Source organism: Pleurodeles waltl, chromosome 8 (assembly GCF_031143425.1).
Source record: "Pleurodeles waltl isolate 20211129_DDA chromosome 8, aPleWal1.hap1.20221129, whole genome shotgun sequence".
Lineage (NCBI taxonomy): Eukaryota > Metazoa > Chordata > Amphibia > Caudata > Salamandridae > Pleurodeles > Pleurodeles waltl.
In genome coordinates this window covers 1,140,162,130-1,140,187,375 of record NC_090447.1, presented here as the reverse complement: position 1 = coordinate 1,140,187,375, position 25,246 = coordinate 1,140,162,130, and the positions used below count along the sequence as shown (strand labels likewise).

General features: G+C 46.5%; 1 protein-coding gene across 3 annotated transcripts in view; it reads right to left on the bottom strand.

The window, feature by feature from the left end:
* The window catches only part of KPNA3 (karyopherin subunit alpha 3), a 542,591-nt gene that overhangs the window by 50,216 nt on the left and 467,129 nt on the right, over positions 1–25,246 (bottom strand). For all 3 annotated transcript variants that reach the window (XM_069205359.1, XM_069205360.1, XM_069205361.1), the window contains exon 16: positions 13,442–13,533. In XM_069205359.1, coding sequence (XP_069061460.1) covers positions 13,442–13,533 — 92 coding nt within the window. The remainder of the gene's footprint in view (positions 1–13,441; positions 13,534–25,246) is intronic.

Below are 25,246 nucleotides of genomic sequence, written 5' to 3'. Positions count from 1 at the left end.
AAAATGAAAAGTAAAACAACTGACAAAAACGAACCGTTTCAAAGCGCCACGGTCCCATGAACGTGAGTGCAAAGGAGAGACAATAGGAAAAAAGTTTGCTCGCAGTCATACGTATTGGCAAAAGTGCAATTATCCATGTAACAGGGTCAATGGCCAAGGTGGTAACAAAACTGCCACAAATAGAAACAAACAAAGCATTTACCAATGATAACAAAGGCTTTTAAAGGCAAGCCCATAAATGAGTGATAATGACGGGTGGGCGGTGGGTGTGGTTAAAAGACCAGATAGATTACAAAACGTCAGAGTGCTTTCGCGCTCGACCTAAAAATCCTTACAACAGCCCCACATCAAATCTTCATTCTCCACAAGATCAAACCTGACTCTCCTGATTCTCACAATATATATCACAATACAGTCCCCACTCCTCCTACATAAGAGGAAGCAGCAGACTGATCCGCTGCCACAGCATAAGCTGATAAATGCAGAGCAATCCACGTGGCAGCAAGCCCGATCCTAGGTTATAAGAAATGTTTGCCTCTCTTCTCAGAGATCTTCACTGACTCCTCTCTTCTACAGACTATTATCCAGTAATCCTACTAATAACCAGGCCTCCTCTTCAAATTGTGAGGTACTCAGTTCATTGACATCCTCGTCAATGAGGTTCACATCCACATAACAAGTGCTTTCAGACATGCATACAGGAGGACAAGCTAGAGCGTAAACAACTAGAGACTTATGCACGAGTGTTATTCCTCTCAGGCACATTTTGTCCATTTAGGTGACACTTCAATGTACTCACATATTAAGAGACAAAATGGATTAGAATATAAGCAGACTGTTTTCAGTTTCTATTTGTACTAAATTCCAATGAAGTTTAAGTGTTTTAACAATGTTTGAACAAATATATAAGTATTTACATTTTTTGTGCCATATAAATTACAGGCTTGACTTTTGTCAGTGCTTATAAAGAACTGCACTTTTATTCCCTTCCTTTCCTTGTTAACTCTTCATTCCTAATTGTGACTCATCACTTCCATTTGTCCTTTCCTTTATCTTCCTCACAGTTAACTTTTCATTACTTATCTAACCTCCCTGCTGGTCTCGTTTTCCAGCACTCAATATCGTCTATCCAGCTAGTCAGTCACACTCCAAGCAAGGATGAGCATGGCTGGAGATATATTTACAACTCATTAAGATGTGCTTGCAACTAGTAAGATTTGAATACTGGCATTGAATGCACAATCTTGATCACCTTTTTTCTGCCAAATTGCAGTGAATTAAGATTTTCTACTTAGAACCTAATATATGTGTTGTGGGTGTCCAGTGATCAGTTATTGCAAGCCGGTGTTGCATTCTAGGTCTCAAAATATCAAGAAATAAATATGAATGTAATAGAGCGGTATAACCAATATGGGCCAATTCAACTATCTCCCTCATGGTAACAGCGGTGCCTGCTAATGAATTAATGTGCATACTGCTGCCTATGTAAAGTTTGAGGACACTGAATTATACTGCGATATGAAAGAACAGCTGAGATAGTAAAACTACATGCCCTACAAGCAGAAGTTGGTCATTTGCCTGCTTAGAGACACTGAATGAAGTCAACAAGGGAGAACTAGGAGGGAGGCAAAATGCTCAATGGAGGACGATAAAACAACGTCTGTAATTTGGTGAATCTGTTTCTTGTACATTTATTGTTTATTTACATTTGAGTTGTGCTACTGGAGTTTGTGCTATTTTGTAAGTCAGTGTGAAACTACTGAGCATTGATTTCTGGTAGGCACTTGGGACTATGTTTATTGACAATAGCGTAGGGGTACCTGTGTGTTCTTGCAATGTATGTTTGAGTTGCATAAGCAAATCTGTCCTTGTGTTCTGCATGCATTGTTCTGGCGCACTTCCAAACTTGTGATTTAAGACAATCATTGATAGATCTATTGCCCATGAATACAGCATAGCAGCATTCAGACAACCGCAGCCTGAAGCCAGATGGGACGAGTAAAGTTCCTAAAATGGCATCTCAAAGTAGATCCTGGAAGCACAAGGACCTTGCAGACTATCATAAGGGAATATTGGGTGGCTTACCATGGGGAGCATCCTTTTAAAACCTTTCTTAGATATAGGAGCTTCACTTAGACTGTTTGAAAACACAATGTGCCAAACAGTACAAGAGCAGTAAAATTCAATGTTTTATGATTTTTCCTGAAAAACAAACATTTGCTAAGGTGGAGTTTTACTAATTGTTGGTGTTAACTGAGATCCAGAAAGCCTTGATGCAAGTGGGGACAGCTCTGAACTGACACACACTCCATATCATCTTGACCTGTCAAGAGTTTGAGAAAGGAGACTGTAGGAAGCTGGCCTGGTGTGTGGTGGGTATGTACCTAAGGTACTTGCATCTTATACCAGGTCCAGGTATTCCCTATTAGTGTAATGTAGGCAGTGTCTAGAAGCCAGGCTCTCTACAGGTAACTGTGGATTAGCATCGAAGGCTTATCTAGGAGACATGCAAAGCTCATGTAATACCACTGTAGTCACACAGCACTTACACACCTGAAAGAAAACACTTCGTGTTACAAAATGAAAATGTCACTTACCCAGTGTACATCTGTTCGTGGCATCAGTCGCTGTAGATTCGCATGTTTTGCAATAGCTCGCCATCTGGTGTTGGGCCGCAGTGTTACAAGTTGTTTTTCTTCGAAGAAGTCTTTCGAGTCACGGGACCGAGTGACTCCTCCTTTTGTCTCCATTGCGCATGGGCGTCGACTCCATCTTCGATTGTTTTTCCCCGCAGAGGGTGAGGTAGGAGTTGAATTGCAGTAATAGTGCCCATGCAATGGAGTGACTAAGTATGTACCTATTTAAGGTTGAGATGATACATATACAAATAGTTGAAGGTAACTTCCAAACTGCTACAGGCTCCCGGGGAGGCGGGTGGGCACATGCGAATCTACAGCGACTGATGCCACGAACAGATGTACACTGGGTAAGTGACATTTTCAGTTCGATGGCATCTGTCGCTGTAGATACGCATGTTTTGCATAGACTAGTAAGCAGTTATCTCCCCCAAAGCGGTGGCTCAGCCTGTAGGAGTGGAAGTAGTTTGAAATAATGTTCTTAATACGGCTTGACCTACTGTGGCTTGTTGTGCGGATAACACATCTACACAGTAGTGCTTGGTGAATGTGTGAGGCGTAGACCATGTGGCTGCCTTACATATTTCTTGCATTGGGATGTTTCCTAGAAAGGCCATGGTAGCACCCTTCTTTCTGGTTGAGTGTGCCCTTGGTGTAATGGGCAGCTGTCGTTTAGCTTTAAGGTAGCAGATTTGGATGCATTTAACTATCCATCTGGCTATACCTTGTTTTGATATTGGGTTTCCTGCATGAGGTTTTTGAAATGCAATAAATAGTTGCTTAGTCTTTCTGATGTTCTTTGTTCTGTCAATGTAATACATTAATGCTCTTTTGACATCTAATGTATGTAGTGCCCTTTCAGCTACGGTATCTGGCTGTGGAAAGAACACTGGAAGTTCCACTGTTTGATTTAGATGGAACGGTGAAATAACCTTTGGCAAAAATTTAGGATTAGTCCTTAGGACGACCTTATTCTTGTGTAGTTGTATAAAAGGTTCTTGTATTGTAAACGCCTGAATCTCGCTTACTCTTCTTAGGGAAGTAATGGCGACGAGAAATGCAACCTTCCAGGTTAGGAACTGTATTTCGCAGGAGTGCATGGGTTCAAAAGGTGGACCCATAAGTCTAGTTAGGACAACATTTAGGTTCCATGAAGGAACAGGTGGTGTTCTTGGTGGTATAATTCTCCTAAGGCCCTCCATGAATGCTTTAATGACTGGTATCTTATATAGGGAAGTTGAATAGGTAGTCTGCAGGTATGCAGATATTGCTGCAAGGTGTATTTTAATGGAAGAGAAAGCCAGGTTAGATTTTTGTAAGTGAAGCAAGAAGCCCACTACATGTTCTGGAGTTGTGTGTAAAGGTTGTATTTGATTAATATGGCAGTAGCAAACAAACCTCTTCCATTTACTTGCATAGCAGTGCCTAGTGGATGGCCTTCTGGCTTGCTTTATGACTTCCATACATTCTTGGGTAAGTTGTAAGTGCCCGAATTCTAGGATCTCAGGAGCCAGATTGCTAGATTCAGCGATGCTGGATCTGGGTGTCTGATCTTTTGGTTGTGTTGTGTCAACAGATCTGGCCTGTTGGGCAATTTGATGTAGGGTACTACTGATAGGTCTAGCAGCGTTGTGTACCAGGGTTGCCTTGCCCAAGTTGGTGCTATCAATATGAGTTTGAGTTTGTTTTGACTGAGTTTGTTTACCAGGTAAGGAAGGAGAGGGAGAGGAGGAAAAGCGTAAGCAAATATCCCTGACCAGTTCATCCATAGGGCATTGCCTAGGGACTGTTTGTGTGGGTATCTGGATGCGAAGTTTTGGCATTTTGCGTTCTCCTTCGTCGCAAACAAGTCTATTTGAGGTGTTCCCCAGAGTTTGAAATAGGTGTTCAGAATTTGGGGGTGAATTTCCCATTCGTGGACCTGTTGGTGATCTCGAGAGAGGTTGTCTGCGAGTTGATTTTGGATCCCTGGTATAAATTGTGCTATTAGGCGAATTTGGTTGTGAATTGCCCAACGCCAAAATTTTTGTGCTAGCAGGCTTAACTGCGTGGAGTGTGTCCCCCCTTGCTTGTTTAGATAATACATTGTTGTCATGTTGTCTGTCTTGACGAGAATGTATTTGTGAACTATTATTGGTTGGAAAGCTTTTAGTGCTTGAAAAACTGCTAGTAGTTCTAGGTGATTTATATGCAGTTTTGTTTGATGAAAGTTCCATTGTCCTTGTATGCTGTGTTGATCGAGGTGTGCTCCCCACCCTGTCATGGAAGCATCTGTCGTTATTACGTATTGTGGCACTGGGTCTTGGAAAGGCCGCCCCTTGTTTAAATTTACGTTGTTCCACCACAGAAGCGAGAGGTAAGTTTGGCGGTCTATTAACACCAGATCTAGAAGATGACCCTGTGCTTGAGACCACTGCGATGCTAGGCACTGTTGTAAGGGCCTCATGTGCAGTCTTGCGTTTGGGACAATGGATATGCATGAAGACATCATGCCTAGGAGTTGTAATATCATCTTTGCTTGTATCTTTTGTGTTGGATACATGCGTTGTATGATGGTGTTGAAATTTTGAATTCTTTGGGGACTTGGAGTGGCTACTCCTTTTGTTGTGTCTATTATGGCTCCTAGGTATTGTTGTACCTTGCACGGCAGAATGTTGGATTTCGTGAAGTTGACGGTGAACCCTAGTTTGAAGAGGGTTTGTATGATCTGATTTGTGTGATTTGAGCACTCTACTAACGAATGGGCCTTGATTAGCCAGTCGTCTAGATATGGGAACACATGTATTTGCTGCCTTCTGATGTGTGCAGCGACTACCGCTAGACATTTGGTAAAGACTCTTGGTGCGGTTGTTAATCCGAAAGGCAGTACCTTGAATTGGTAATGTATTCCTTTGAATACAAACCTTAGGTATTTCCTGTGCGATGGGTGTATTGGTATATGGAAATACGCGTCTTTGAGGTCTAAAGTTGCCATGTAGTCGTGTAGTTTTAGCAATGGTAATACCTCTTGTAGTGTGACCATGTGAAAGTGGTCTGATTTGATGAATGTGTTCACTATTCTGAGGTCTAGGATTGGTCTCAGCGTTTTGTCCTTCTTTGGTATCAGAAAGTACAGTGAGTAAACTCCTGTGTTTATTTGTGTGTTTGGCACTAATTCGATTGCATTCTTTTGCAATAGTGCCTGCACTTCTATCTCCAGGAGATTGGAATGGTGTGTTGTCAAATTTTGTGCTTTTGGTGGTATGTTTGGAGGGAATTGTAGAAATTCTATGCAATAACCATGTTGGATAATTGCTAGAACCCAAGTGTCTGTAGTGATTTCCTCCCATGCTTTGTAATAATGACTTATTCTTCCCCCCACTGGTGTTGTGTGGAGGGGGTGAGTGACATGTGAGTCACTGCTTAGTAGTAGGGGTTTTGGGGCTTTGAAATTTTCCTCTATTCCTAGGGAATTGCCCTCCTCTATATTGTCCCCGAAAACCTCCTCTGTACTGTCCCTGGTAACTGGACGGTGTTGCCTGTGAGGTGCTGGCTTGTGTGCTTTGACCTCGAAACCCCCCTCTAAAGGGTGTTTTACGGAATGTGCTATAATTCCCTCTGCTCTGCGGGGAGTAGAGTGCGCCCATGGCTTTAGCAGTGTCCGTGTCTTTTTTGAGTTTCTCAATCGCTGTGTCCACTTCTGGACCGAACAGTTCTTTTTCGTTAAAAGGCATATTGAGAACTGCTTGCTGAATCTCTGGTTTAAATCCAGGCGTTCGGAGCCATGCATGCCTTCTGATAGTTACAGATGTATTAATTGTCCGTGCAGCTGTATCTGCAGCGTCCATGGAGGAGCGGATTTGGTTGTTGGAAATGGTCTGTCCCTCCTGAACCACTTGTTTTGCCCTATTTTGTTGGTCCTTGGGCAGATGGTCAATGAGATGTTGTATCTCATCCTAATGGGCTCTGTCATAGCGCGCAAGTAGTGCCTGGGAGTTAGCGATGCGCCACTGGTTTGCAGCTTGTGCTGCGACTCTTTTACCAGCTGCATTGAACTTGCGGCTTTCTTTATCTGGGGGTGGTGCATCTCCAGATGTGTGGGAGTTGGCCCTTTTCCTAGCTGCTCCTACAACGACAGTCTGGTGGCAGCTGTGTAGTGATGAAAGCCGGGTCTGTAGGAGGCGCCTTATACTTTTTTTCCACTCTTGGTGTGATTGCCCTACTTTTGACCGGCTCCTTAAAGATTTCTTTTGCGTGCCGGAGCATACCAGGGAGCATAGGCAGGCTTTGGTAGGAGCTGTGGGTGGAGGAGAGTGTGTTGAATAAAAAGTCATCCTCGACCTGTTCTGAGTGGAGGCTTACATTGTGAAATTGTGCTGCTCTAGCCACCACTTGAGAATACGCAGTGCTGTCCTCTGGTGGAGATGGCTTCGTAGGGTATGCCTCCGGACTGTTATCTGACACTGGGGCGTCGTATAAGTCCCATGCGTCTTGATCTTGGTCACCCTGGCTCATGGTGGTGTGAGCTGGGGAATGTGATGGAGTTTGTGCTGGTGAGACGTTAATCACAGGTGGAGGAGAGGGTGGTGGGGTAACTTTTTTCACCACTTTTGTTTGTGGTGTTTGTTCAGTTTGGAACTCCAATCTTCTCTTTCTTCTAATAGGGGGAAGGGTGCTTATTTTTCCTGTCCCCTGCTGTATGAAAATACGCTTTTGCGTATGGTCTACATCCGCTGAGTGTAGTTCTTCCTCAAACCTATGCTTTTGCATTTGGGAGGTTAGCGAGTGCTCTTCTGTATAAGAGCTGAAACTGGGTCGGTTGCAGTTTGTTTCGGCACCGAAACCCTGTCTGCATCTTTTTTCGGCTCTGAGGTGACTTTTTTCTTTTTCGGGGCCGAAACCTCTCGGCGTCGATCTTCTTCGGTGCCGCTGTCTCGGCGTCGAGCCGTGTCTACACCGGTATCTCGGTGTCGATGCTTGTCTCCAGCACTTTCTCGGTCCCGAGAAGGCTGCGTGCCGGTGTCTCGACCGGAGTCGGACGATCTCGGCACTGTTTGGGCCTTTTTCGGTGCCGACGGTCGGTCACCGAATTTATGGGTCGAGCCATGGCCTGATGGCAGTGGCGTCCCCTGGGCCTTGTAAATCTTCTTTTGAGTGGTTTTCGACGTCCTACTCACGGTTTGTGTATCGTCGAATCCTTCGGAGTCCGATTCTTGGATCGAAAAGGATCCCTCCTCTTCTTGTTCCTCGAACTCCCGGTGGGCTGTCGGCGCGGACGCCATCTGAAGTCTTCTGGCTCGACGGTCTCGGAGAGTTTTTCGGGACCGGAACGCACGACAGGCCTCGCAGGTGTCTTCGCTGTGCTCAGGTGACAGGCACAGGTTGCAGACCAAGTGTTGGTCTGTATAGGGGTATTTATTGTGGCATTTGGGACAGAAACGGAACGGGGTCCGTTCCATCGGCATTCTTCTGCACGCGGTCGGCCGACCAGGCCCCGACGGGGGATCGAACAAATTACCCCGAAGGGCACCGGAGCTCTTCGATCTTAGACGCGGTGTTGAATCTAACTACGCCGACCCCGAACGCAACAATACCGACGAAAATCTTCTGAAATTAGCTATTTTTCCGTTCCGAAACTCGGAGCGACAGGAACACGTCCGAACCCGATGGCGGAAAAAAAACAATCGAAGATGGAGTCGACGCCCATGCGCAATGGAGACAAAAGGAGGAGTCACTCGGTCCCGTGACTCGAAAGACTTCTTCGAAGAAAAACAACTTGTAACACTCCGGCCCAACACCAGATGGCGAGCTATTGCAAAACATGCGTATCTACAGCGACAGATGCCATCGAACATAAAGATACTTTTAGTGACACAAAACCAATTGGAGGTAACATCAAATATATACACACACCAGTTATCAGCAATCGGCATAAAGTGATAGAAAACAGTGCAAATGCAGTTAGACAATCATGACTCTAGGGGAAGCCCAAACCATATATTTAAAAAAATTGAATATGAACACTGGACCCCAACCCAGGTAAGTGGAATGTGTAGAGGGGAGCTGAGGGTACTAGGAACCCCAAAAGGTAAGTACCACAGTGCCCCCTAGCGACCAGGAGTAAAGGAGTAAATTACTACATTTTCCCCAAAACCCCCAAAAGGAAGGAAAAGAAGAAAATGAAACAGACAAGACTGCAAGAAACCAGCGGTGGATTCCTAAAGAGGAAGACCTGTGGAAAAAAGGGGACCAAGTCTAGAAGTCACAGAAGAGTACAGGAGGAGTAGGACCTACTACCCACCCAGCTGTAGGTGCAGGGGTTTGTCGACGGTGAGACGAAGACGGTCAGGAATGCAGCCCTTGAGCAGGTGAAGAGTTCTTAGAGGATTCAATCGACGTCCCACACCAGATGAAGGATTGCAGTCGGTCAGTGGCGTGGAAAAGCCACCAACAAGCCTTGCCAAAAGCAGAAGTCACGATGAAGCCAAAGTGGAGCTGCCGGGGACCAGCAAAGTCGAGAAGGACTCAACCCACGGGGGAGCTCAAAGGGGGACCCTCAGCAAGGCAGAGAGTCTACAGAAGAGGCAGCCCCCACAGGGGACCCACTGGACGAGGAACCAGTAGTCACAGAGGAACCCACGTAGCACAACTGGAGAAGGGTCCCACGCCGCAGAAGAAGCACACAGAGGGATGGGTGTCACAGGAAGAAGTGCTGGGGCTACAAGAGATGCAAACAAGCCTTGGCAATTTCAAGAGACGTGGTGCATGGAGGTACTGTTCTGAGTGGGATGCAAGGGCTTACCTCCACCAGAGTTGGGCAGCTGGCAGAGGACCAAGAGGACTACTCCGGACCACCAGCCATGATGCAGGATCCACGCAGCTCAGGATGAAAGAAGATCCGCACAGCCGGTCGTCATTCCAGTTGGTGCCTGCAGATGGAGGGGAGTGACTAAGTCACTCCAAGGGAGAGTCTTCGTCATGGATGCAGATTGTCGGGTCCAGTCGCGGTTCCAGTGGCTAGAAATAGAGGTTGAAACTAGTCCTGCTGGAATCTTGCAAGCTGAATCGGAGGACCCACCCCAGAGGAAGACCCTAAATAGCCCTAAAATGGGGATTGGTCTCCTAGCCAGGTGACCACCTATCAGAAGGGGGCTCTGACGTCACCTGCCTGACCTGGCCACTCAAATGCTCCAAGAGGTCCCTGCCAACCTTGTATTCAAGATGGCAGAACCCAGGGACCCTCTGGAAGAGCTCTGGGCACACTCCTGGGGTGGTAATGGACAGGGGAGTGGTCCCCAGAGTGCATGGAATCATACTTCCAATACTGGCAACAGTATTGAGGTATGATGCCAACATGTTTGATATGAAACATGCCTAGCTTCGGAGTTACCATTATGTAGCTGGACATAGGTAGTGACCTATGTCCAGTACACGCATAAAATGGCATCCCTGCACTTACGAAGTCCATGAAAATGGCAGTGGAGTTTGTACTTGCACCTTGCCCTTTGGGCTAGGAGGGCCTGCCATAGGGATGACTTACAGTGAATTGGTGCAGTGACCTATGGTGAAAAAGGGTGTATGCACCCTTTCACGCAGACTGCAATTGCAGGCCTGCAGAACACTTTGCATGGGCTCCCCATGGGTGCCATAATACATGCTGCAGCCCATGGGGATTCCCTGGTACCCCAATGCCAAGGGTACCTGGGTAACATATACTAGGGACTTACATGGGGGCACCAGTATGCCAAATTTGGGGTGAAAATGCTACAAGTTACCAAGTTAGAAGGGAGAGAGCATAATCACTGGGGTCCTGGTTAGCAGGATCCCAGTGAACAGTCAAACACACTAACAATAGGCAGAAAATGGGGGTACCAAGCCAAGGTAGAGGGTACTTTCCTACAGAGACATAGGGAATAAAATAAATACATGCATATCTGACATTATTACAGAGTCTTATTCCTCTTCTCCACCTGGGAACTACCTCCAGCACAAAGATCCACCTATGCTTCAACGCTTGGACGATTTTCTGTTCTCAAACCAACACATTAGGGGCACAGTTTCACTAAATTTTCATCATCCAGCCAATTACCACCAGGTCAGTCCACAACAGCGATACCGCTATTCTTATCCATGTCAGATCCCATAGACTCTCAAACCAACTCTTCCTCCTTTGCCCCACTACCGGAGAGCGAGAAGGAACCACCTCTGCAGACATGAGAATAGGTTCTGGAAGAAAAGGGTGAGGACAGACAGCAAGAAACTGAGTAAGATAGATAGGATTGTTATCGCTCCTTAGGATAAGTAAATTCCTCACAATACTGTGAGCTACATTACTGCAGGATGAAAAAGCAAAAATGCAGATTTATACTGAGAATGAACGAGATGTGTTTGGAATAATTGAAACATCCATATCTGTGCCACATCTAGATGATAGAGTCAGAATATGTATCTAGAAGGAACTCAAATGATAAGCAAAAAATTGTTGTTTACGCTATTACTAGTTGACCGTTTGCTAGTGCACTGTAGGAAACTGCCCCCTTGTTGCGTCCCTCCCCTTTTGCCTCATACTCTATGCTAACTTGACAGTGTGTGGAGTGTGTGCTGGGATCCTGCTAACCAGGCCCCACCAATTGTGTTCTTTCCCTAAACTGTACCATGGCTCCCACAATTGACACACAAATGGAACACAGCTAAGTCCATTGTAAAAGGTACCACTGGTACCAAAGGTGCTGTAGCCAGGGATGGTCTCAGGGCTGCAGCATGTGTTGTGCCACCCTAAGGGACCCCTCACCAAATACATGAACACTGCTATTGCAGATTGTGTGTGTTGGTGGGAAAAGGCAAAGTCGACAGGGCATCCCTCTGTGGTTGCCATGCCTACAAACCATTGCCTGTGGCATAGTTAAGTTACCCCTCTAGCAGGCCTTACAGCCCTAAGGCTGGGTGCACTATACCACAGGTGAGGGCATAGCTGCATGTTCAATATGCCCCTACATTGTCTTAGTCCATTCTTAGACATAAGTGCAGTGTGGCCACACTGAGTACATGGGCTGAGAGTTTATCATTCCGAACTCCACAGCTTCATGATGACTTCACTAAATACCAGGAAGTTTGGTATCAAACTTCACAGCTCAATAAACCCACACTGATGCCAGTGTTGGATTTATTGAAAAATGCACAGAGGGCATCTTAGAGATGCCCCCTGTTTATCACCCAATCCTCTAGTGTAGGGCTGATCGGTCTGTACCAGCCTGCCACTACCAGACAAGTTTCTGACCCCATGGGGTGAGAGCCTTTATGCGCTCTGGGTGGAGGTGCTTCACACCTCCCCCCTGCAGGAACTGCAACACTTGGCGGTGAGCCCCAAAGGCTCCTGCCTTGTGTTACACTGCCCCACAGCACTCCAACTAGTGGTAGATGCCAGCCCTCCGGACCAAACCCCACTTTTGGCAGCAGGACTCGCAGTAAACGCCAGGAGGTGTGTCCACCCCAGCTGGGACCACCACTATGGTGCCCAGAACTGAGATGACCCCCCTCCTGGCAGAATCCATCTCGCTTTGGAAGGTGTTAGCCAATAGGGTTCGGAACCGCCCCAGATCTGAAAGTCCTGCCCACTCTGCACCTGACACCCAAGGCCTGTGTCCAGATGGCCCACCAGTCCGGGGAAGATCCTCAGGCGATTCTGACCCCAAATCAACCTTGGGTTGAAACCCTCCTGACCAACACGACGACACCTGCAGCCTAAATCCAGGACCCCCTGACCGCGACTGGCTCCACTTAAGATGTCCCGATGCCTAATGGTACCCCTGCACCCGCAGCCCCATGGCTTTGGAGAACCCAACCAACAGCCCAGCAACCTCCAGTAGGCTCTCTACTTACCTGTCCAGCAGTTGGTTTTCTTCAGACGACTCCCAGGATAACACCTGCAGCATCTTTGTGACCCCCGGGTTCCCTCATTAAAAAGCAATGGGTGCCCAACGCTGTGTTTGCTCTCGGTGTTGCCGACGGTGGGTGTTTGGTGCTGACCTGTGAACCCCCCTCCCCTGTGCTGATCTAAAATCCCTAATGTCTGTGCCCTGAAGACGTTGGGACTTACCTTCAAACAGTTTCTTTCGGGGCACCTCTGTCTCCATTGGATTCCATTGGCCGTCCAATGCCAACTCTGACCTCTGCACCCCGCAGGCCCCATATTGCTGGTGGTGAACTCTTGGTGTCTAGCTAAACTTTGCCCTGTGGATACCTTACCCCTTCCCCCGATGACTGAGCTTGTAAGTCAAGTACTAACCTGTGAATTGTACTGTTACTTTTCCTCCACTAGGATTACATTGCTTTCTATGAGAAATGTCCACTTTTGAAACTGAAAAGCATTACTTACCTGTAAACTGTTTCATCTGTTAATTTTCACCCAAGTACATTTGATACTTGAAAGTGATGCATTCTTGGAACTGTACTTACCTGCAACAAAGATCCTTTTGGTTCTAAAACAAAGAATATTTTTTCAACATAAAACATTGGCCTAGCGTGCGTGTGTGTGTGCGCGCGTGCGAGAGAGCGAGAGAGAGAGAGAGAGCGCGCGCTGATAATACTAATGCTCTTTTTTGTGATAGTGTGGTTGAGCAGTTAGGCTTATCTACTTTAGCCTCTGTAAAACCTCTGTGGATACACTGGACACCTTACTTTAGTAGAGTATATATAGAGCCAGTTTCCTACATGCACTACTTGGCTGAAATTGGCTTACCTAGTTAATAACAAAAATAGAACAAAAAAGGTCATTGCATGTATATAACGTGAAATGATGCACGGGAACAAACGACTGTCAAACTTACATCACCAGAGAAATACTGATCTATGATTTCAAAAGCTAGCTTATAGATGTCTTCATTTTCATGTTGTTGGAGCGCTTCAATTTTCTCCAAGCCTAATAAAGAAAAAAGAACAAAAAGTTGAGTTTACCAATGCTAATTAACATTCTAAAGAGCATGGTTTTCAACTAGGGCAACTCTTCATTAAATACACGCAAACTTGATCGAAAGTGTTTCCAAAAGACAGATCAAAACTTTCTTGTAAGATGTATGAATAGACCTCCTTGCAAACAACACCCAGAATTAACCCCTGTAAATATTTTCTTTCGGTTTTTAACTGTATATTTAAATCTTCACAGGGGATTTACGTTTACATTTTACAGTTTTTCTGTTTACATTTCAAATTGGCATGCAAAGGTATGAAATGGGCTGCTACCACATTAACTGCCACCACATTAACTGCCTACAGTAAGACCTTGTCTAAACGTAACCACTATTAAAGTATTCATTCTCTTGTATTCACTAGCGAGAATGGCACGATAATTTCTGAATTTAATGAAGATACACAAAAGAAAACTTACTAGTAAGTAAAATCTCCTCCGTAATGGACTTTTTAAGTTAATATCCGTACTGATATGAACATGGCAACGGTCCCCGAAGGATCTGGGATCCCCTCTGCCCATCAAGCTGTCCACACAGAAAAGCAAGCTGAAAGTATGAGAGGGACTGTGCGCAAACTGTCTAGACTAACACCAACGTCTGTTCCATTATAACCCTATCATAGATAAGAGCTGCAGATGGACATAACCACTGTCCCAAAAACAGGATCACCAGCAGGCCTTAAGTTTGAAATAAAAGGCTCAACCAAGCAGAGCCGAAAACTCCGCTCAGAATACGGTTGATTCTCCAAAGTGCCTTACTAGATCTGGCATTCCTGCTCTGAGCCAGGCATCTGAACCACCACCTCTACTTGTCTGTTCTCATTCTCACGATCAGTCAACTCTACAGACCCGGCCAGCATAATTTCCAGATGATGTAAAGTATGGGGACCACCATACTGTTAATAAAATTAAAATTCAAATACAATGTATGCAGACAGACTGAGGGACAGACATCTTAAAAACAAAAACTAGATTACCAAGGATGACTGATTCCCATTACTTCGACCACCATAGTAAAGAGTAGTTTTGAGTGAACAAGCTATACACAAAATAAATAGTTTGCCTTTGGTTCTCCAGTAAAGGGAATCACCAGATGTGCATTATGCAGCCATACCATATCAGCACTCATCTTGGAAGCAAAATACTACAAAAAAGATTTGGGCTCGAAAATCTGACATCACACATACTAGAAGGATTCTGAACATTAGGAATAATTTACTGATGCAAGTTATAGACTCTAATACAATAAGGGACTCATGAGTTTGGCGGTCAGAATTACCCGACCGCCCAACTCATGGGCAGGAAGCAGCAGTCATACCAGCTGCCTCAACCCCAGTTGTATTACGATGTTCCCGCTAGGCTGACCGGCCGGATCATCATATTAGGATGTTCTCACCGGCCAGACTGACGGGAGCAGTGCTACAGTTGTCATGTAGGCTCTCATTATTCTAATAAGACTACTGGATTTCGAGCAGCAAGATCATCCACGGTGTGGGAGACTGAGTCTGACCCCCTGCGGGTGACAACGTAGCTCTAAATCTGGGTTTTGCTCCGGCTAACTAGCAGTGCCTCATCACTACCAGGAGATAGGGATGATTGGGCAGCGGAGCGCATGACACATTATGCTTCTCAGGGAAGTTGTGGTCACTCAGGTTGCATCCGGTTCTCTCATTCACAATTCAGTCTCATATATAAATGACGAAAAGAGGCAGTATGAGTTTTTATAACTGGTTTAATAAAACGACTGCACCTTAAGGGAGCCAAGGCCAACAACGTAGCACACCAGCATCCTCGAAACACACACTTTCTGCAATGCAAACAGTGCGCATTCTGAGGGTTCTGCCAGGGAGCACTGCACAGCCCATGCCCTGGGCATCAGTTTCCCCTGTGGCCCCCAGTACATCCTCCCTGCCAGCATTTACATGGAGGTTGAACCACCATGGAAAGGCTGGTGGAAAGGGGACTCTTGTGCTCAGCACTGCGGTGCTGAACTCAGCACCACCATGGCTGAAGCACGAGTCAGACCGTTGTCAGCCCACCGGGAACAATGTTCCTGACGGGGACGGTGGTCCTCTGGCGGTCCCGCCGCTAGGGTCGTATTGTGGCGGTTGGACCGCCTGGAGTGCAGCAGTCAACCGCCACATCAGCACTGGTGTTCCTAGGACCACCAATGTCATAATAAGGCCCTGAGTCTCTTCCACTGTCACAACTACAATGGGAACAAAACTAACTTACAAGATGAATCAGGGAGATGTAATGCTTATAGTGCCAACAACTAGATGTACTACAAAGAAGTCATCACAGCAAACACTACAACACAGAGCTTCCATACCAACATGCCACTGAATCCGCATCAGTGGCCATTCAGATTACTACTGCCCCAAAATAAACAGGCAAAAATTACTGATGCAGATTAGACATTCCTCACACTAACAAACAGAAATCTTAAAATACATTTTCTCAAGCTCCAATGTTGCAAATATCTTGTAAAAACAAGGATGCTCTTCAGTGGCTCTACAGAATTTGGAGATAATGTTGCTGTGGTCGACTGCCACCCTCACATGAGCTATTTCAAAGGAAACCACGATCATATGATCTTAAAAACATAGGTGATTCTGCATGCTATGCCCTTAAGCAGAGTACATCTGACAAGCCTCTGAAGCACTGAGACTGAAAGGGATTAACTTGTGGAAAAATATTTTATCCTCCCAAAATCATCTTTAATAATGCCTGACGTAGATTTAAGAAAACATTTCCCAAATAACCTGAAGGTCTGTTAGCAGATCACTACTTTCAGTACAGCTAGGAAAAGCAAAGAACTGATCTGCTCGTCTTCCCGAGATACTAACTTTAACAAAACCTTTGTAGACAATTTTTAAGATTTAACAGAGCAATGTGGTTTACCACCCAGAAAAAAACAGATTGAGAGAAGAGTACAAAGCCAATAAGACAAGTGCAATGATTCAAGCAGGTCACAGGCATCTTACCCTTTTCCAGCAGTTTTACTACATGTGCAGTCTCAAACAATAAATGATGGGACTTGTACCAATGCTAGTTCAGACTAAGACTAAATCAATTCATCACATCAAAGAGATGTTTCAGCCTGTTCCTGGCAGCCTGAAACTTCCTATCAATCAATTAAAAGGGACATAATGCTCCTAAACATCAGATGGAAGACTGCTACTGCTCTCCAACAAACTGTTATCCCGAAACACCAGGTCAAACCATCACAAGTCCACAAGCCATATAGGGGGCGCCAATTCATCAACACACCACAAAGGGAGAAAACCATACCTTCAAAAATTGTGCATTTGTCCTTTTCGACCGAAGCTCTATCACAAAGAGCTATGATGTTGGGCACCTTAAAAATATGGGTAGATTCGCCAAACATAAATAGGCCATTAAAATGATTGGAATGTTCGTTTCTAGCCTTTATTCTACTAATCTGCCCACCCGCTCACTCAGAAGGCAACATTGAACTTAGTTTTAACTCACAGTATCAACTCCTCAGCCAACTGTGTAGCCAACCCCATGATCATACAGAATACCTGATTGCAACCAAACTAAAATGAAACCTTTCCATGTGAACCACCCAAGTCAACACTGGTTCTTCCGAAAGGTCCTGCCAGTAAGGTTACACAAAGTATTCACAACTGCTACCTAATTACAATCTTCAACCACCACATAACCAGAAGTGTTTCTTGGAACTCTTCACTGCAGAATTTGAAGAACTCCAGACACAGTGCACATCTAGGAGTTTAACAAAAATGTGATGTCTTGGAGAAGACAGCTAAGGAAAATGTTACTCTGTAATGACCAGTTTGTAACTTTTAGTGCTGTAGCTTCACATGCTCTGCACACTCCTGCCATGCAGTGCTGAGCGCAGATGTTTGCGAGATGTTTTTGTTCAAAGAAGGGTTTGGTAACAAGTGGTCTCACGAACCATCCAATGCAGTAGGGTGAAGACTCCATCTGAGTGTGTTTCACTTCACTCCTCACTCCACCCAACCACCAACATGTGAATGTAGTAAATAAAGTAAGTGTAGCTGAAAGTTATGGGAAATGATACATTGTGCAAGGAAAAAAAAGCCTAATCTAGTGCACTGATCCGGGAGACAAGTGGGCACATGTGAATCTACAGCACTACAAGTTACAAACCAATTGTTTCAAGGTAAGTAGCACTTCCGTTTGTAGCCTGTGTTGCTCTAAATTACATGCTCTGCATCTCAGCTGTGACTTTCCCATAGGAGGCAGCTAACTCAGCTTATCTGCTTCAAACTTTGTTTCATGCTTCTAACTTGAGGCTCCTGATGGGCCTAAATATCATGACATTGTTAAGTAAAAGTGTGTGGAATTGAACTGGCTGCTTTGCATGTCAGCAAGCGCTATGTTACCCAAAGAAGCCACTGCAGTCCCCCTTTATTTGTCGCGGAGTGCACCCTTGCCATAGAAGGCAAGGACTGTTTTGCCTTTTTGTAGCAGCCTTATTCACCCTAATAAAACAGAATTTGAAATGGGGTTTCTCAAGTGGGGTTTCGGCAATGTAAAATATTAGGGCCTTTTTAAAGTCTGAGTCTAGTGTTCTTTCAGATACAGACTGTGGATGTAGAATGCAACTTCATAGCTTAATGGTTTGACTGACATGGAAAGGGGAAACAACACTGGCAAGGCAGCAGGGATTAGCCCTGGGATGACTATCCCTTTGTAGCTATATTACAGTTGCTTCTATAGTTAGAGCATGCAAGTAAATGTCTCTTTCTAGGGATTACTTGCAATCAGACAGACCACTTTCCAAGAAATACACTTTGTTCTGCCTGCCTGGGCTTGAGCTAATCAAGCAGCAGAAGGGCAGAAACCTGTCTGAGGGGTGACAGCAGCTTGGGCTGCCCGAAAACCCCAGACAGCTGGTAGGAGCAATGGTGGGGGTCCTAAAAGGAGCCCCCAGAGTTCATGGAATCATACTTCCAATTTTGGCAACAGTATTGGGTTATGATTCTAACATCTCTGATACCAAACATGCCCAGGTTCTGCGTTACCATTCTGTAGCTGGACATATGTAGCAACTTATGTCCAATACACGTATAAAATGGCGTTCCCCCACTCATAAAGACCATGAAAATGGAGCTGGAGTTTGTGGGGGCACCTCTGCTCATGCAGGGATGCCCATACACACAGGTACTTGTACCCTGACCTCTGGGCTAGGACAGCCTACCATAGGGGTGACTTGCAGTGACCTGTAGTGAAAAGGGTGCATGCAATGGCAGGCCTGCAGATACACTTTGCATGGGCTTCCCATGGGTGGCATAATACATGCTGCAGCCCATGGGGATCCCCTGGTACCCCAATTCCCTGGGTACCATATACTACGGACTTACATGGGGGCACCAGTATGCCAAATGTGGGGTGTATGTGGTTCAAATAACCAAGTTTAAAGGGAGAGAGCATATTCACTGGGGTACTGGTTAGCAGGATCCCAGTGAACACACGGACAACAGGCAGGAAATGGGGGTAACCATGACTTCTTGTCATGGTTACCCCCTGAGGTGGGTCTGTGAACCAATGTCAAATGAGTAAGTCCTGCAGGACCTACCAGGCAAAAGTGCCCATCCCTACGGACCGGACTGTCCAGGCAGTAGTGCTTTATGAACGTGTACAAAGAGGCCCACGTTGCTGCCTGGCAGATGTCCAGTACTGCAACGCCGCATGCTAACGCAGTAGTTGCAGCTTTAGCTCTGGTGGAATGAGCTTGCAAGCCTTCAGGGGTCTGCTTTTTGGCCACTGCGTAGCAGATCTTAATGCAGAGTAAGACCCATCTATAGATGGTTAGCTTCTGCACGGCCCGACCTTTCTTCGCTCCAGCATACCCCACAAAGAACTGGTTGTACACATGGAATTCTTTAGTTTGATCAACGCAACACTCTTTTTGAGTCCAGATAGTGGAGTCTATCCTCTTTAAAGGGATGTGGAGGAGTGTAAAAAGTAGGCAGGGTGATGGATTGGCCTACATGGAATGGAGTGACCGCTTTCGTAAGAAAGCAGGCTTTAGTGCAAAGTGACAGTTTACCTGGATAGATAGTGAGATGAAGAGGCTTGAAAGACAAGGCCTGAAGCTCACTCACTCTTCGGACAGATATAATTGCCACGTCAAACTGTTTTAATTGTAAGGAGCCAAAAAGGACAGTTGCGGAGAGGCTCGAAGGGAGCACACAAGAAGAATGTTAAGTCTAGATTAAGATCCCACTGAGGTAAGATATATGGCAAAGGAGGAAAGATGTACAAGACCTTTGAGAAACCTACTTATGGGCATGGCTGGTCAGGCAACTGCAAAAAAGAAGAAACAGCAGAGAGGTAGCCTTTAAGAATTCCCAGTGCAGAGCCCAGCTGGGCAAGAGAAAGTATGAAAAGGAGAAACTGAAAAAGTGGGGCAGAAAGGGGATCAACTTGTTATTCTGCACACCATGCCACAAATATCTTTCATCTGCAGGCTTACACTGTTTTATTGGAGGACCGCCTAGCCGCTAAGATGACATCACAGACTCTGGAAGAAAGGTCAAAAGCTGTCAACTGCCACCGCTCAATCTCAATGCAAGAGGGTGGAGACTGGAGAGGCTTGGGTGGAGAACCCTCTTCTGCTGCTCCAATAGAAGATTCTCTCGAAGGGGCGGTCTTGACCAGAAGATAGATGGCCATGCTCAGTAGGTGGGGATACCACACACTCTGTGCCCAGTCCGGAGACATAAGATCAACTTGAGCCCAGTCGTTCTTGATCTCCTTGAGAACTCTCGGCAGAAGTGGTATGGGCCGAAAGGTGTCCAGGAGGCCTCAGTTCCACTCAAGATGAAAAGCGTCTGAGCAGGGGCCACCTTGGAAATTTCATGTCGCAATACTGTGAACATTGCATGTTCTTGGTGGCAAACAGATCTAACCAAAGGTCTCCCCCACTGCTGAAAGAGCTCTTGCACCACCTCAGGATAGAGACACCATTTGTGATCTGTTTGTATCTTTAGCGGAGTTTGTCCACCCTGGCATTCAGAGAACCTGCCAGTTGTTAAACCACAAGGGATATGCCCTGATGTTCTATCCATGTCCAGAGATGCAGAGCCTCATGACAAAGGGTCCATGACCCCACCCTGCCTTGTGTATTGCAGTACCACATGGCAGTGGTGTTGTCCGTGAACACCTGCACTAGTCTCCCTTCGAAAGAGGGTAAAAAGGCCTTTCAATGCCAACCAGATTGCTCGGAGCTCCAACAAGTCGATGGAATCTGGATTCTGCCAGAGACCAGGCTCTGCTGAACCCCTTACCCAGATGGCCGCCCCATCCCAAGAATGACGCATCTGTCACTACTGTGAGATCTGGTTGGGGAACCGAGAGGCATCTACCTCTGACCCAATCACGGTTCGTTAGGCACCACTGCAGATCTTGCAAAGTTCCCTCTGAGATCTGCACCATGTCGGAGAGATTTCCCTGAGGCTGCGCCCACTGGAACTTCAGGTCCCACTGCAGAGCCCGCATATGCCACTGTGCATGTGTTACTAGCAAGACGCAAGAGGTCACGAGTCCCAACAGCCTCACAGTCGGTCTTACCGAAATCCATGATTTCGGGGTGGGGTAGTCTTGCTGTCCTTAAAGCTTTCCAGTGCCGACTCTGCCTAGTGTCTGAACAGATGGGAGCCATCAAAGGGTACGTCGAGCAAGGATGACTGGACATTACAATATATTTATTGATGTTTCCTCTATAAGAGGTCTGGATAGCTGTTCTCCACCTTCAGTAGATGCTCCACAAGGAGCTGAGTCTGAATGCAAATACCCCATGTCAGATTCTTGCGCTAAGGTCCACTGCTGATGTGAGGGAGTCCCTATTTCAGAATGTAAAACATGGCCACCCTATTGTCTGTACCTCACCAGGCCAGTTTTGCTTCAAGTGAGCGCACAGATCTGAGTGCCAATTAATTGCTGTCAGTTCAAGAAAGAAGATGTGATAATAGCTCTATTCAGGCATCTAGGTACTTTCTGCCGTTCAGGTACCCTAAACAATCAAGTGCTTTCCAGCCTGAATGACTCGTCAACTGTAACGGCCACTTGCAACTGAGGGTCCCGAAAAGCTTGAGCAACGACGATTGTTTTTTTGTTCCACCACGTTAGCCTGTCCTGTACTCTGGGTCCTGACAACACTACAGCTTCTCACTGACCAGCTGCTTATTATCGTCTGCCCATACCCTCCTGTAAGGAGCATACCTGTAGTTGTGTATGTGGTACAGGGGATATGCATGAGGTAGTCATTCCCAACAGTTTCATCACTGTTGCGCTACGACCACTGTCAAGTTTGGCTACTTACCCACCTTATCTTAAGTAGCGTTGAGGTGAAGACTGCACACGGATGTGGATATAGGTATCTTTCAGGCAAAGGGTTGGATCTCTTGTGCTGAGCAGATGGCTGACATTCTGCAGGGCAGTCATTCAGAAGTATTTCAAAAGGATGTAGCAGTTGAAAAGTTCGAGATTAAGGGTAGGCTGCAGCATTTTGTATTTTTGGGGACTGAACAAATAAACAAAGACACTCCTACTCCCCGATTTGGGGATAAAGGTCTGATGGCTCCTCTGCTGTGGTGTGCTTGTGCTTCTCCCATGAGCAGCCACTGGCGTTCTAGGATGATTGTGTGCTACTTTGATGGCATGTTGGTGTGGAACTAAGAAGTCTCATTGCTACAGCACAGACAGGGCCCATTTTAGTCTGTTATTTTCTCATACTGTGAAAGAACAACCCAATTCTTCCCCCGACAGGTGTGATTAGGGTGCATCATGAGGAAGTTACTGCTATGAAGAGCAGGCACCCCTAACAGAGACATCCCCTTGAATCCTTCCACCTAAACAGACTTCTGAGCCTGAGTCTCTTGGTAGGACAGGTGTGCCTGGTAACCTGATTGCTGCAGTAGAGTACAGTCTTGGCGCTTCCTCTTGCCCGCTGATGGTGAACGTCAGTGTTGATGTTAAAAAACAGACTTTTCAGGCTGGGTTTAAGCATCCCACGGCTTTGGTGTTATCAGTCTCATTCTAAATCTAAAGCACAAAGTCAACCTGAGGGGAGATTAAATCCTCCCTTATCGAAGGGGATACTTATGAACTGGTGTTGCATTTCTGAAGGGAATCTGTTTAACCGACGCCATGCATGCCTGAGCAGGATCACACTGGTATTGATCTCTCTTGAGGCAGTGTCATCTGCATTTAAGGCGCACCTGATGATGCTTGAATTGCCCTCCTGCACCAACTCCCTACCACGCTTCCTGTAGGCTTCAGGAATATGCTAAACCAGTTGCTCCATTTCCTCCTAAATATTATCTATCGTATTGTAGTGTGCTACAGCTCCAGCTGCCCCAAGTTTGCTGGTGGCATCCATCTCTCCCTGTCTGGAGGCAAAGCGTTGCCTTTGTCTTAGGCAAATGCTCTCTTCTGAGCCATAAGCACAACTACAAAGTCCGACGTCACATGGCCCCTGATGTATATTGAGGTCTACTGGGTGCCTTGCATACCTTCTTTAGTCTAGGAGTAAATAACCCAGTCTTCAAGCTCTCCCTGAAGTTCTCTTTCTCACACCAGGCAATGCTTTTAAAAATGGGCAGAAAATGGACAGAGCATTTCATCTTGCACAGAGTGTACAAATAGAAGTTGTTGCCTTCCACTACCACAGGAAGTTGACTTGATGGTGAGCAGCTTGTCGTTGAATGCCAGCACGATAGGCCACAGTAGGGTGTGAATATGTTGGTGGTGGAGATTTGCCCCTCTGGAGAAGGTTTACTTGTGCGCCGACTGTGATGGGGGTGGTGTGTGAGGCAATGATGTTTGAGGCCCTAGACTATGCCCTAAGTGTCTGGACTTCTTTGGTATAGGGTATCCCTCAAGTTCCTCCAAGACTGCCTCTTCAAAGGGAAGGCAATTTGTCTTCAAGGGGGTGAGGTTTAGTTCCCGTGATAGTAGAGGGCAGGCCAGAATATTTTTTGGAGGTACGATGTGAAGGAAAGAGCTCCTTTTGGCGTAGTTACCACCCCCCCCCCCACACTTTTTGCCTCATATTGATGCTAACTTGACAGTGTGTGCTGGGATCCTGCTAACGAGGCCCCTGCACCAGTGTTCTTTCCCTAAACTGTACCATTGGTTACACAGTGGTACCAAGGGCTCTGTGACCAGGGAGGGTCCCTAAGGGATGCACCATGTATTTGCCACTGTAAGGGACCCCTCACCAAACACATGCAGACTCCCACTGCAGGCTCTGTGTGTTGGTGGTGAGAAGTTAAAGTCGACATGGCACCTCCTCCATGGTACCGCAGTCACAAACTACTGCCTGTGGCATAGGTAAGTGACCCCTCTAGCAGGCCTTACAGCCCTAAGGCTGAATGCACTATACCACAGGCGAGGAGATAGCTGCATGACCAATATGCCCCTACTATGTCTAATTCCATCCTTAAACATTATAAGTGAAGTGTGGCCATAGTAAGTACATGGACTTGAAGTTTGTCATTACGAACTCCATAGCTCCATGATGGCTTAATTGAAGCCTGGGAGGTTTGGTATCAAACGTCTCAGCACAATAAACCCACACTGATGCCAGTGTTGGATTTATTGCAAAATGCACCCAGAGGGCATCTTAGAGATGCCCCGTGTATTTTTTCCACCCCTTTAGTCAACCAGTCTGTAACTAACAGATATGTTTCTGACCGCATGGGGTGAGAGCCTTTGTGCTCTCTGGGCTCAGGAACAAAGCCTGTTCTGGGTGGAGGTACTTCACACCTCCCACCCGCAGGAACTGCAACACTTGGCGGTGAGTTTCAAAGGCACAGGCCTCCCGTTACAGTGCCCCAAGTGCACTCCAGCTAGCGGAGATGCTCAACCTCTACACCCACCTCCCCAGACCAAGCCCCACTTTTGGCGGCAGTTTCAGTGGGAAAATTAGGAAAAACAAGGAGTGACCAAAACTGAAGTGACACCCTCACCCCCCTTTGCAGAATCTTTTATCTTGGTTTGGAGGAGAGGGACCAACAGAGATAGGAACATATCCCCTTCCCCAAAAGGAGGAGGCGCATGATGGATGTAGCCACCGGTTACTGCCCTCTGACCCCTGTAACGCCCCTAAATTTAGTATTTAGGCCCACCCCTGAACCTTACTCACAAGATTCCTGGTGACACCAAGAGGAAAGAGGTAGATCTGCCGAGCCGACCCCAGCAGTGAAGACTTCAGACAACAACTGACTTGGCCCCAAGCCCTACCGACCTGTCTGAAGTTTCAAAGACCCCTGCTCTGAGAAGGCAACATCCTGCAGGACCAACCTCTACACGCCCCCCCAGAGGACTGCCTGCCTAGCAGAGGACCAAGTACTCCCAAGGACAGAGGCCCCGTTCAGAAGAAATCTCCAAAAAGGACTCAAGAACCGCACTGGATCCGCAAGCCCTGCCCACTCTGCACCTAATGCCCACAGCCCGAGTCCAGGTGGCCCACCGGTCCAGAGAAGGTCCCCAGGCAATTCCAACCTCAAGTACACCCAGGTTTGACCCCTCCTGGCCAACATGACACCTGCAGCCTGAATACTGAGGACCCTTCCTGGCTGTGGCCGAATCTGACGAAGATGCCCAACGCCCAAGGAGACTCCTGCACCCGCAGCCCCCTGGCCTTGTG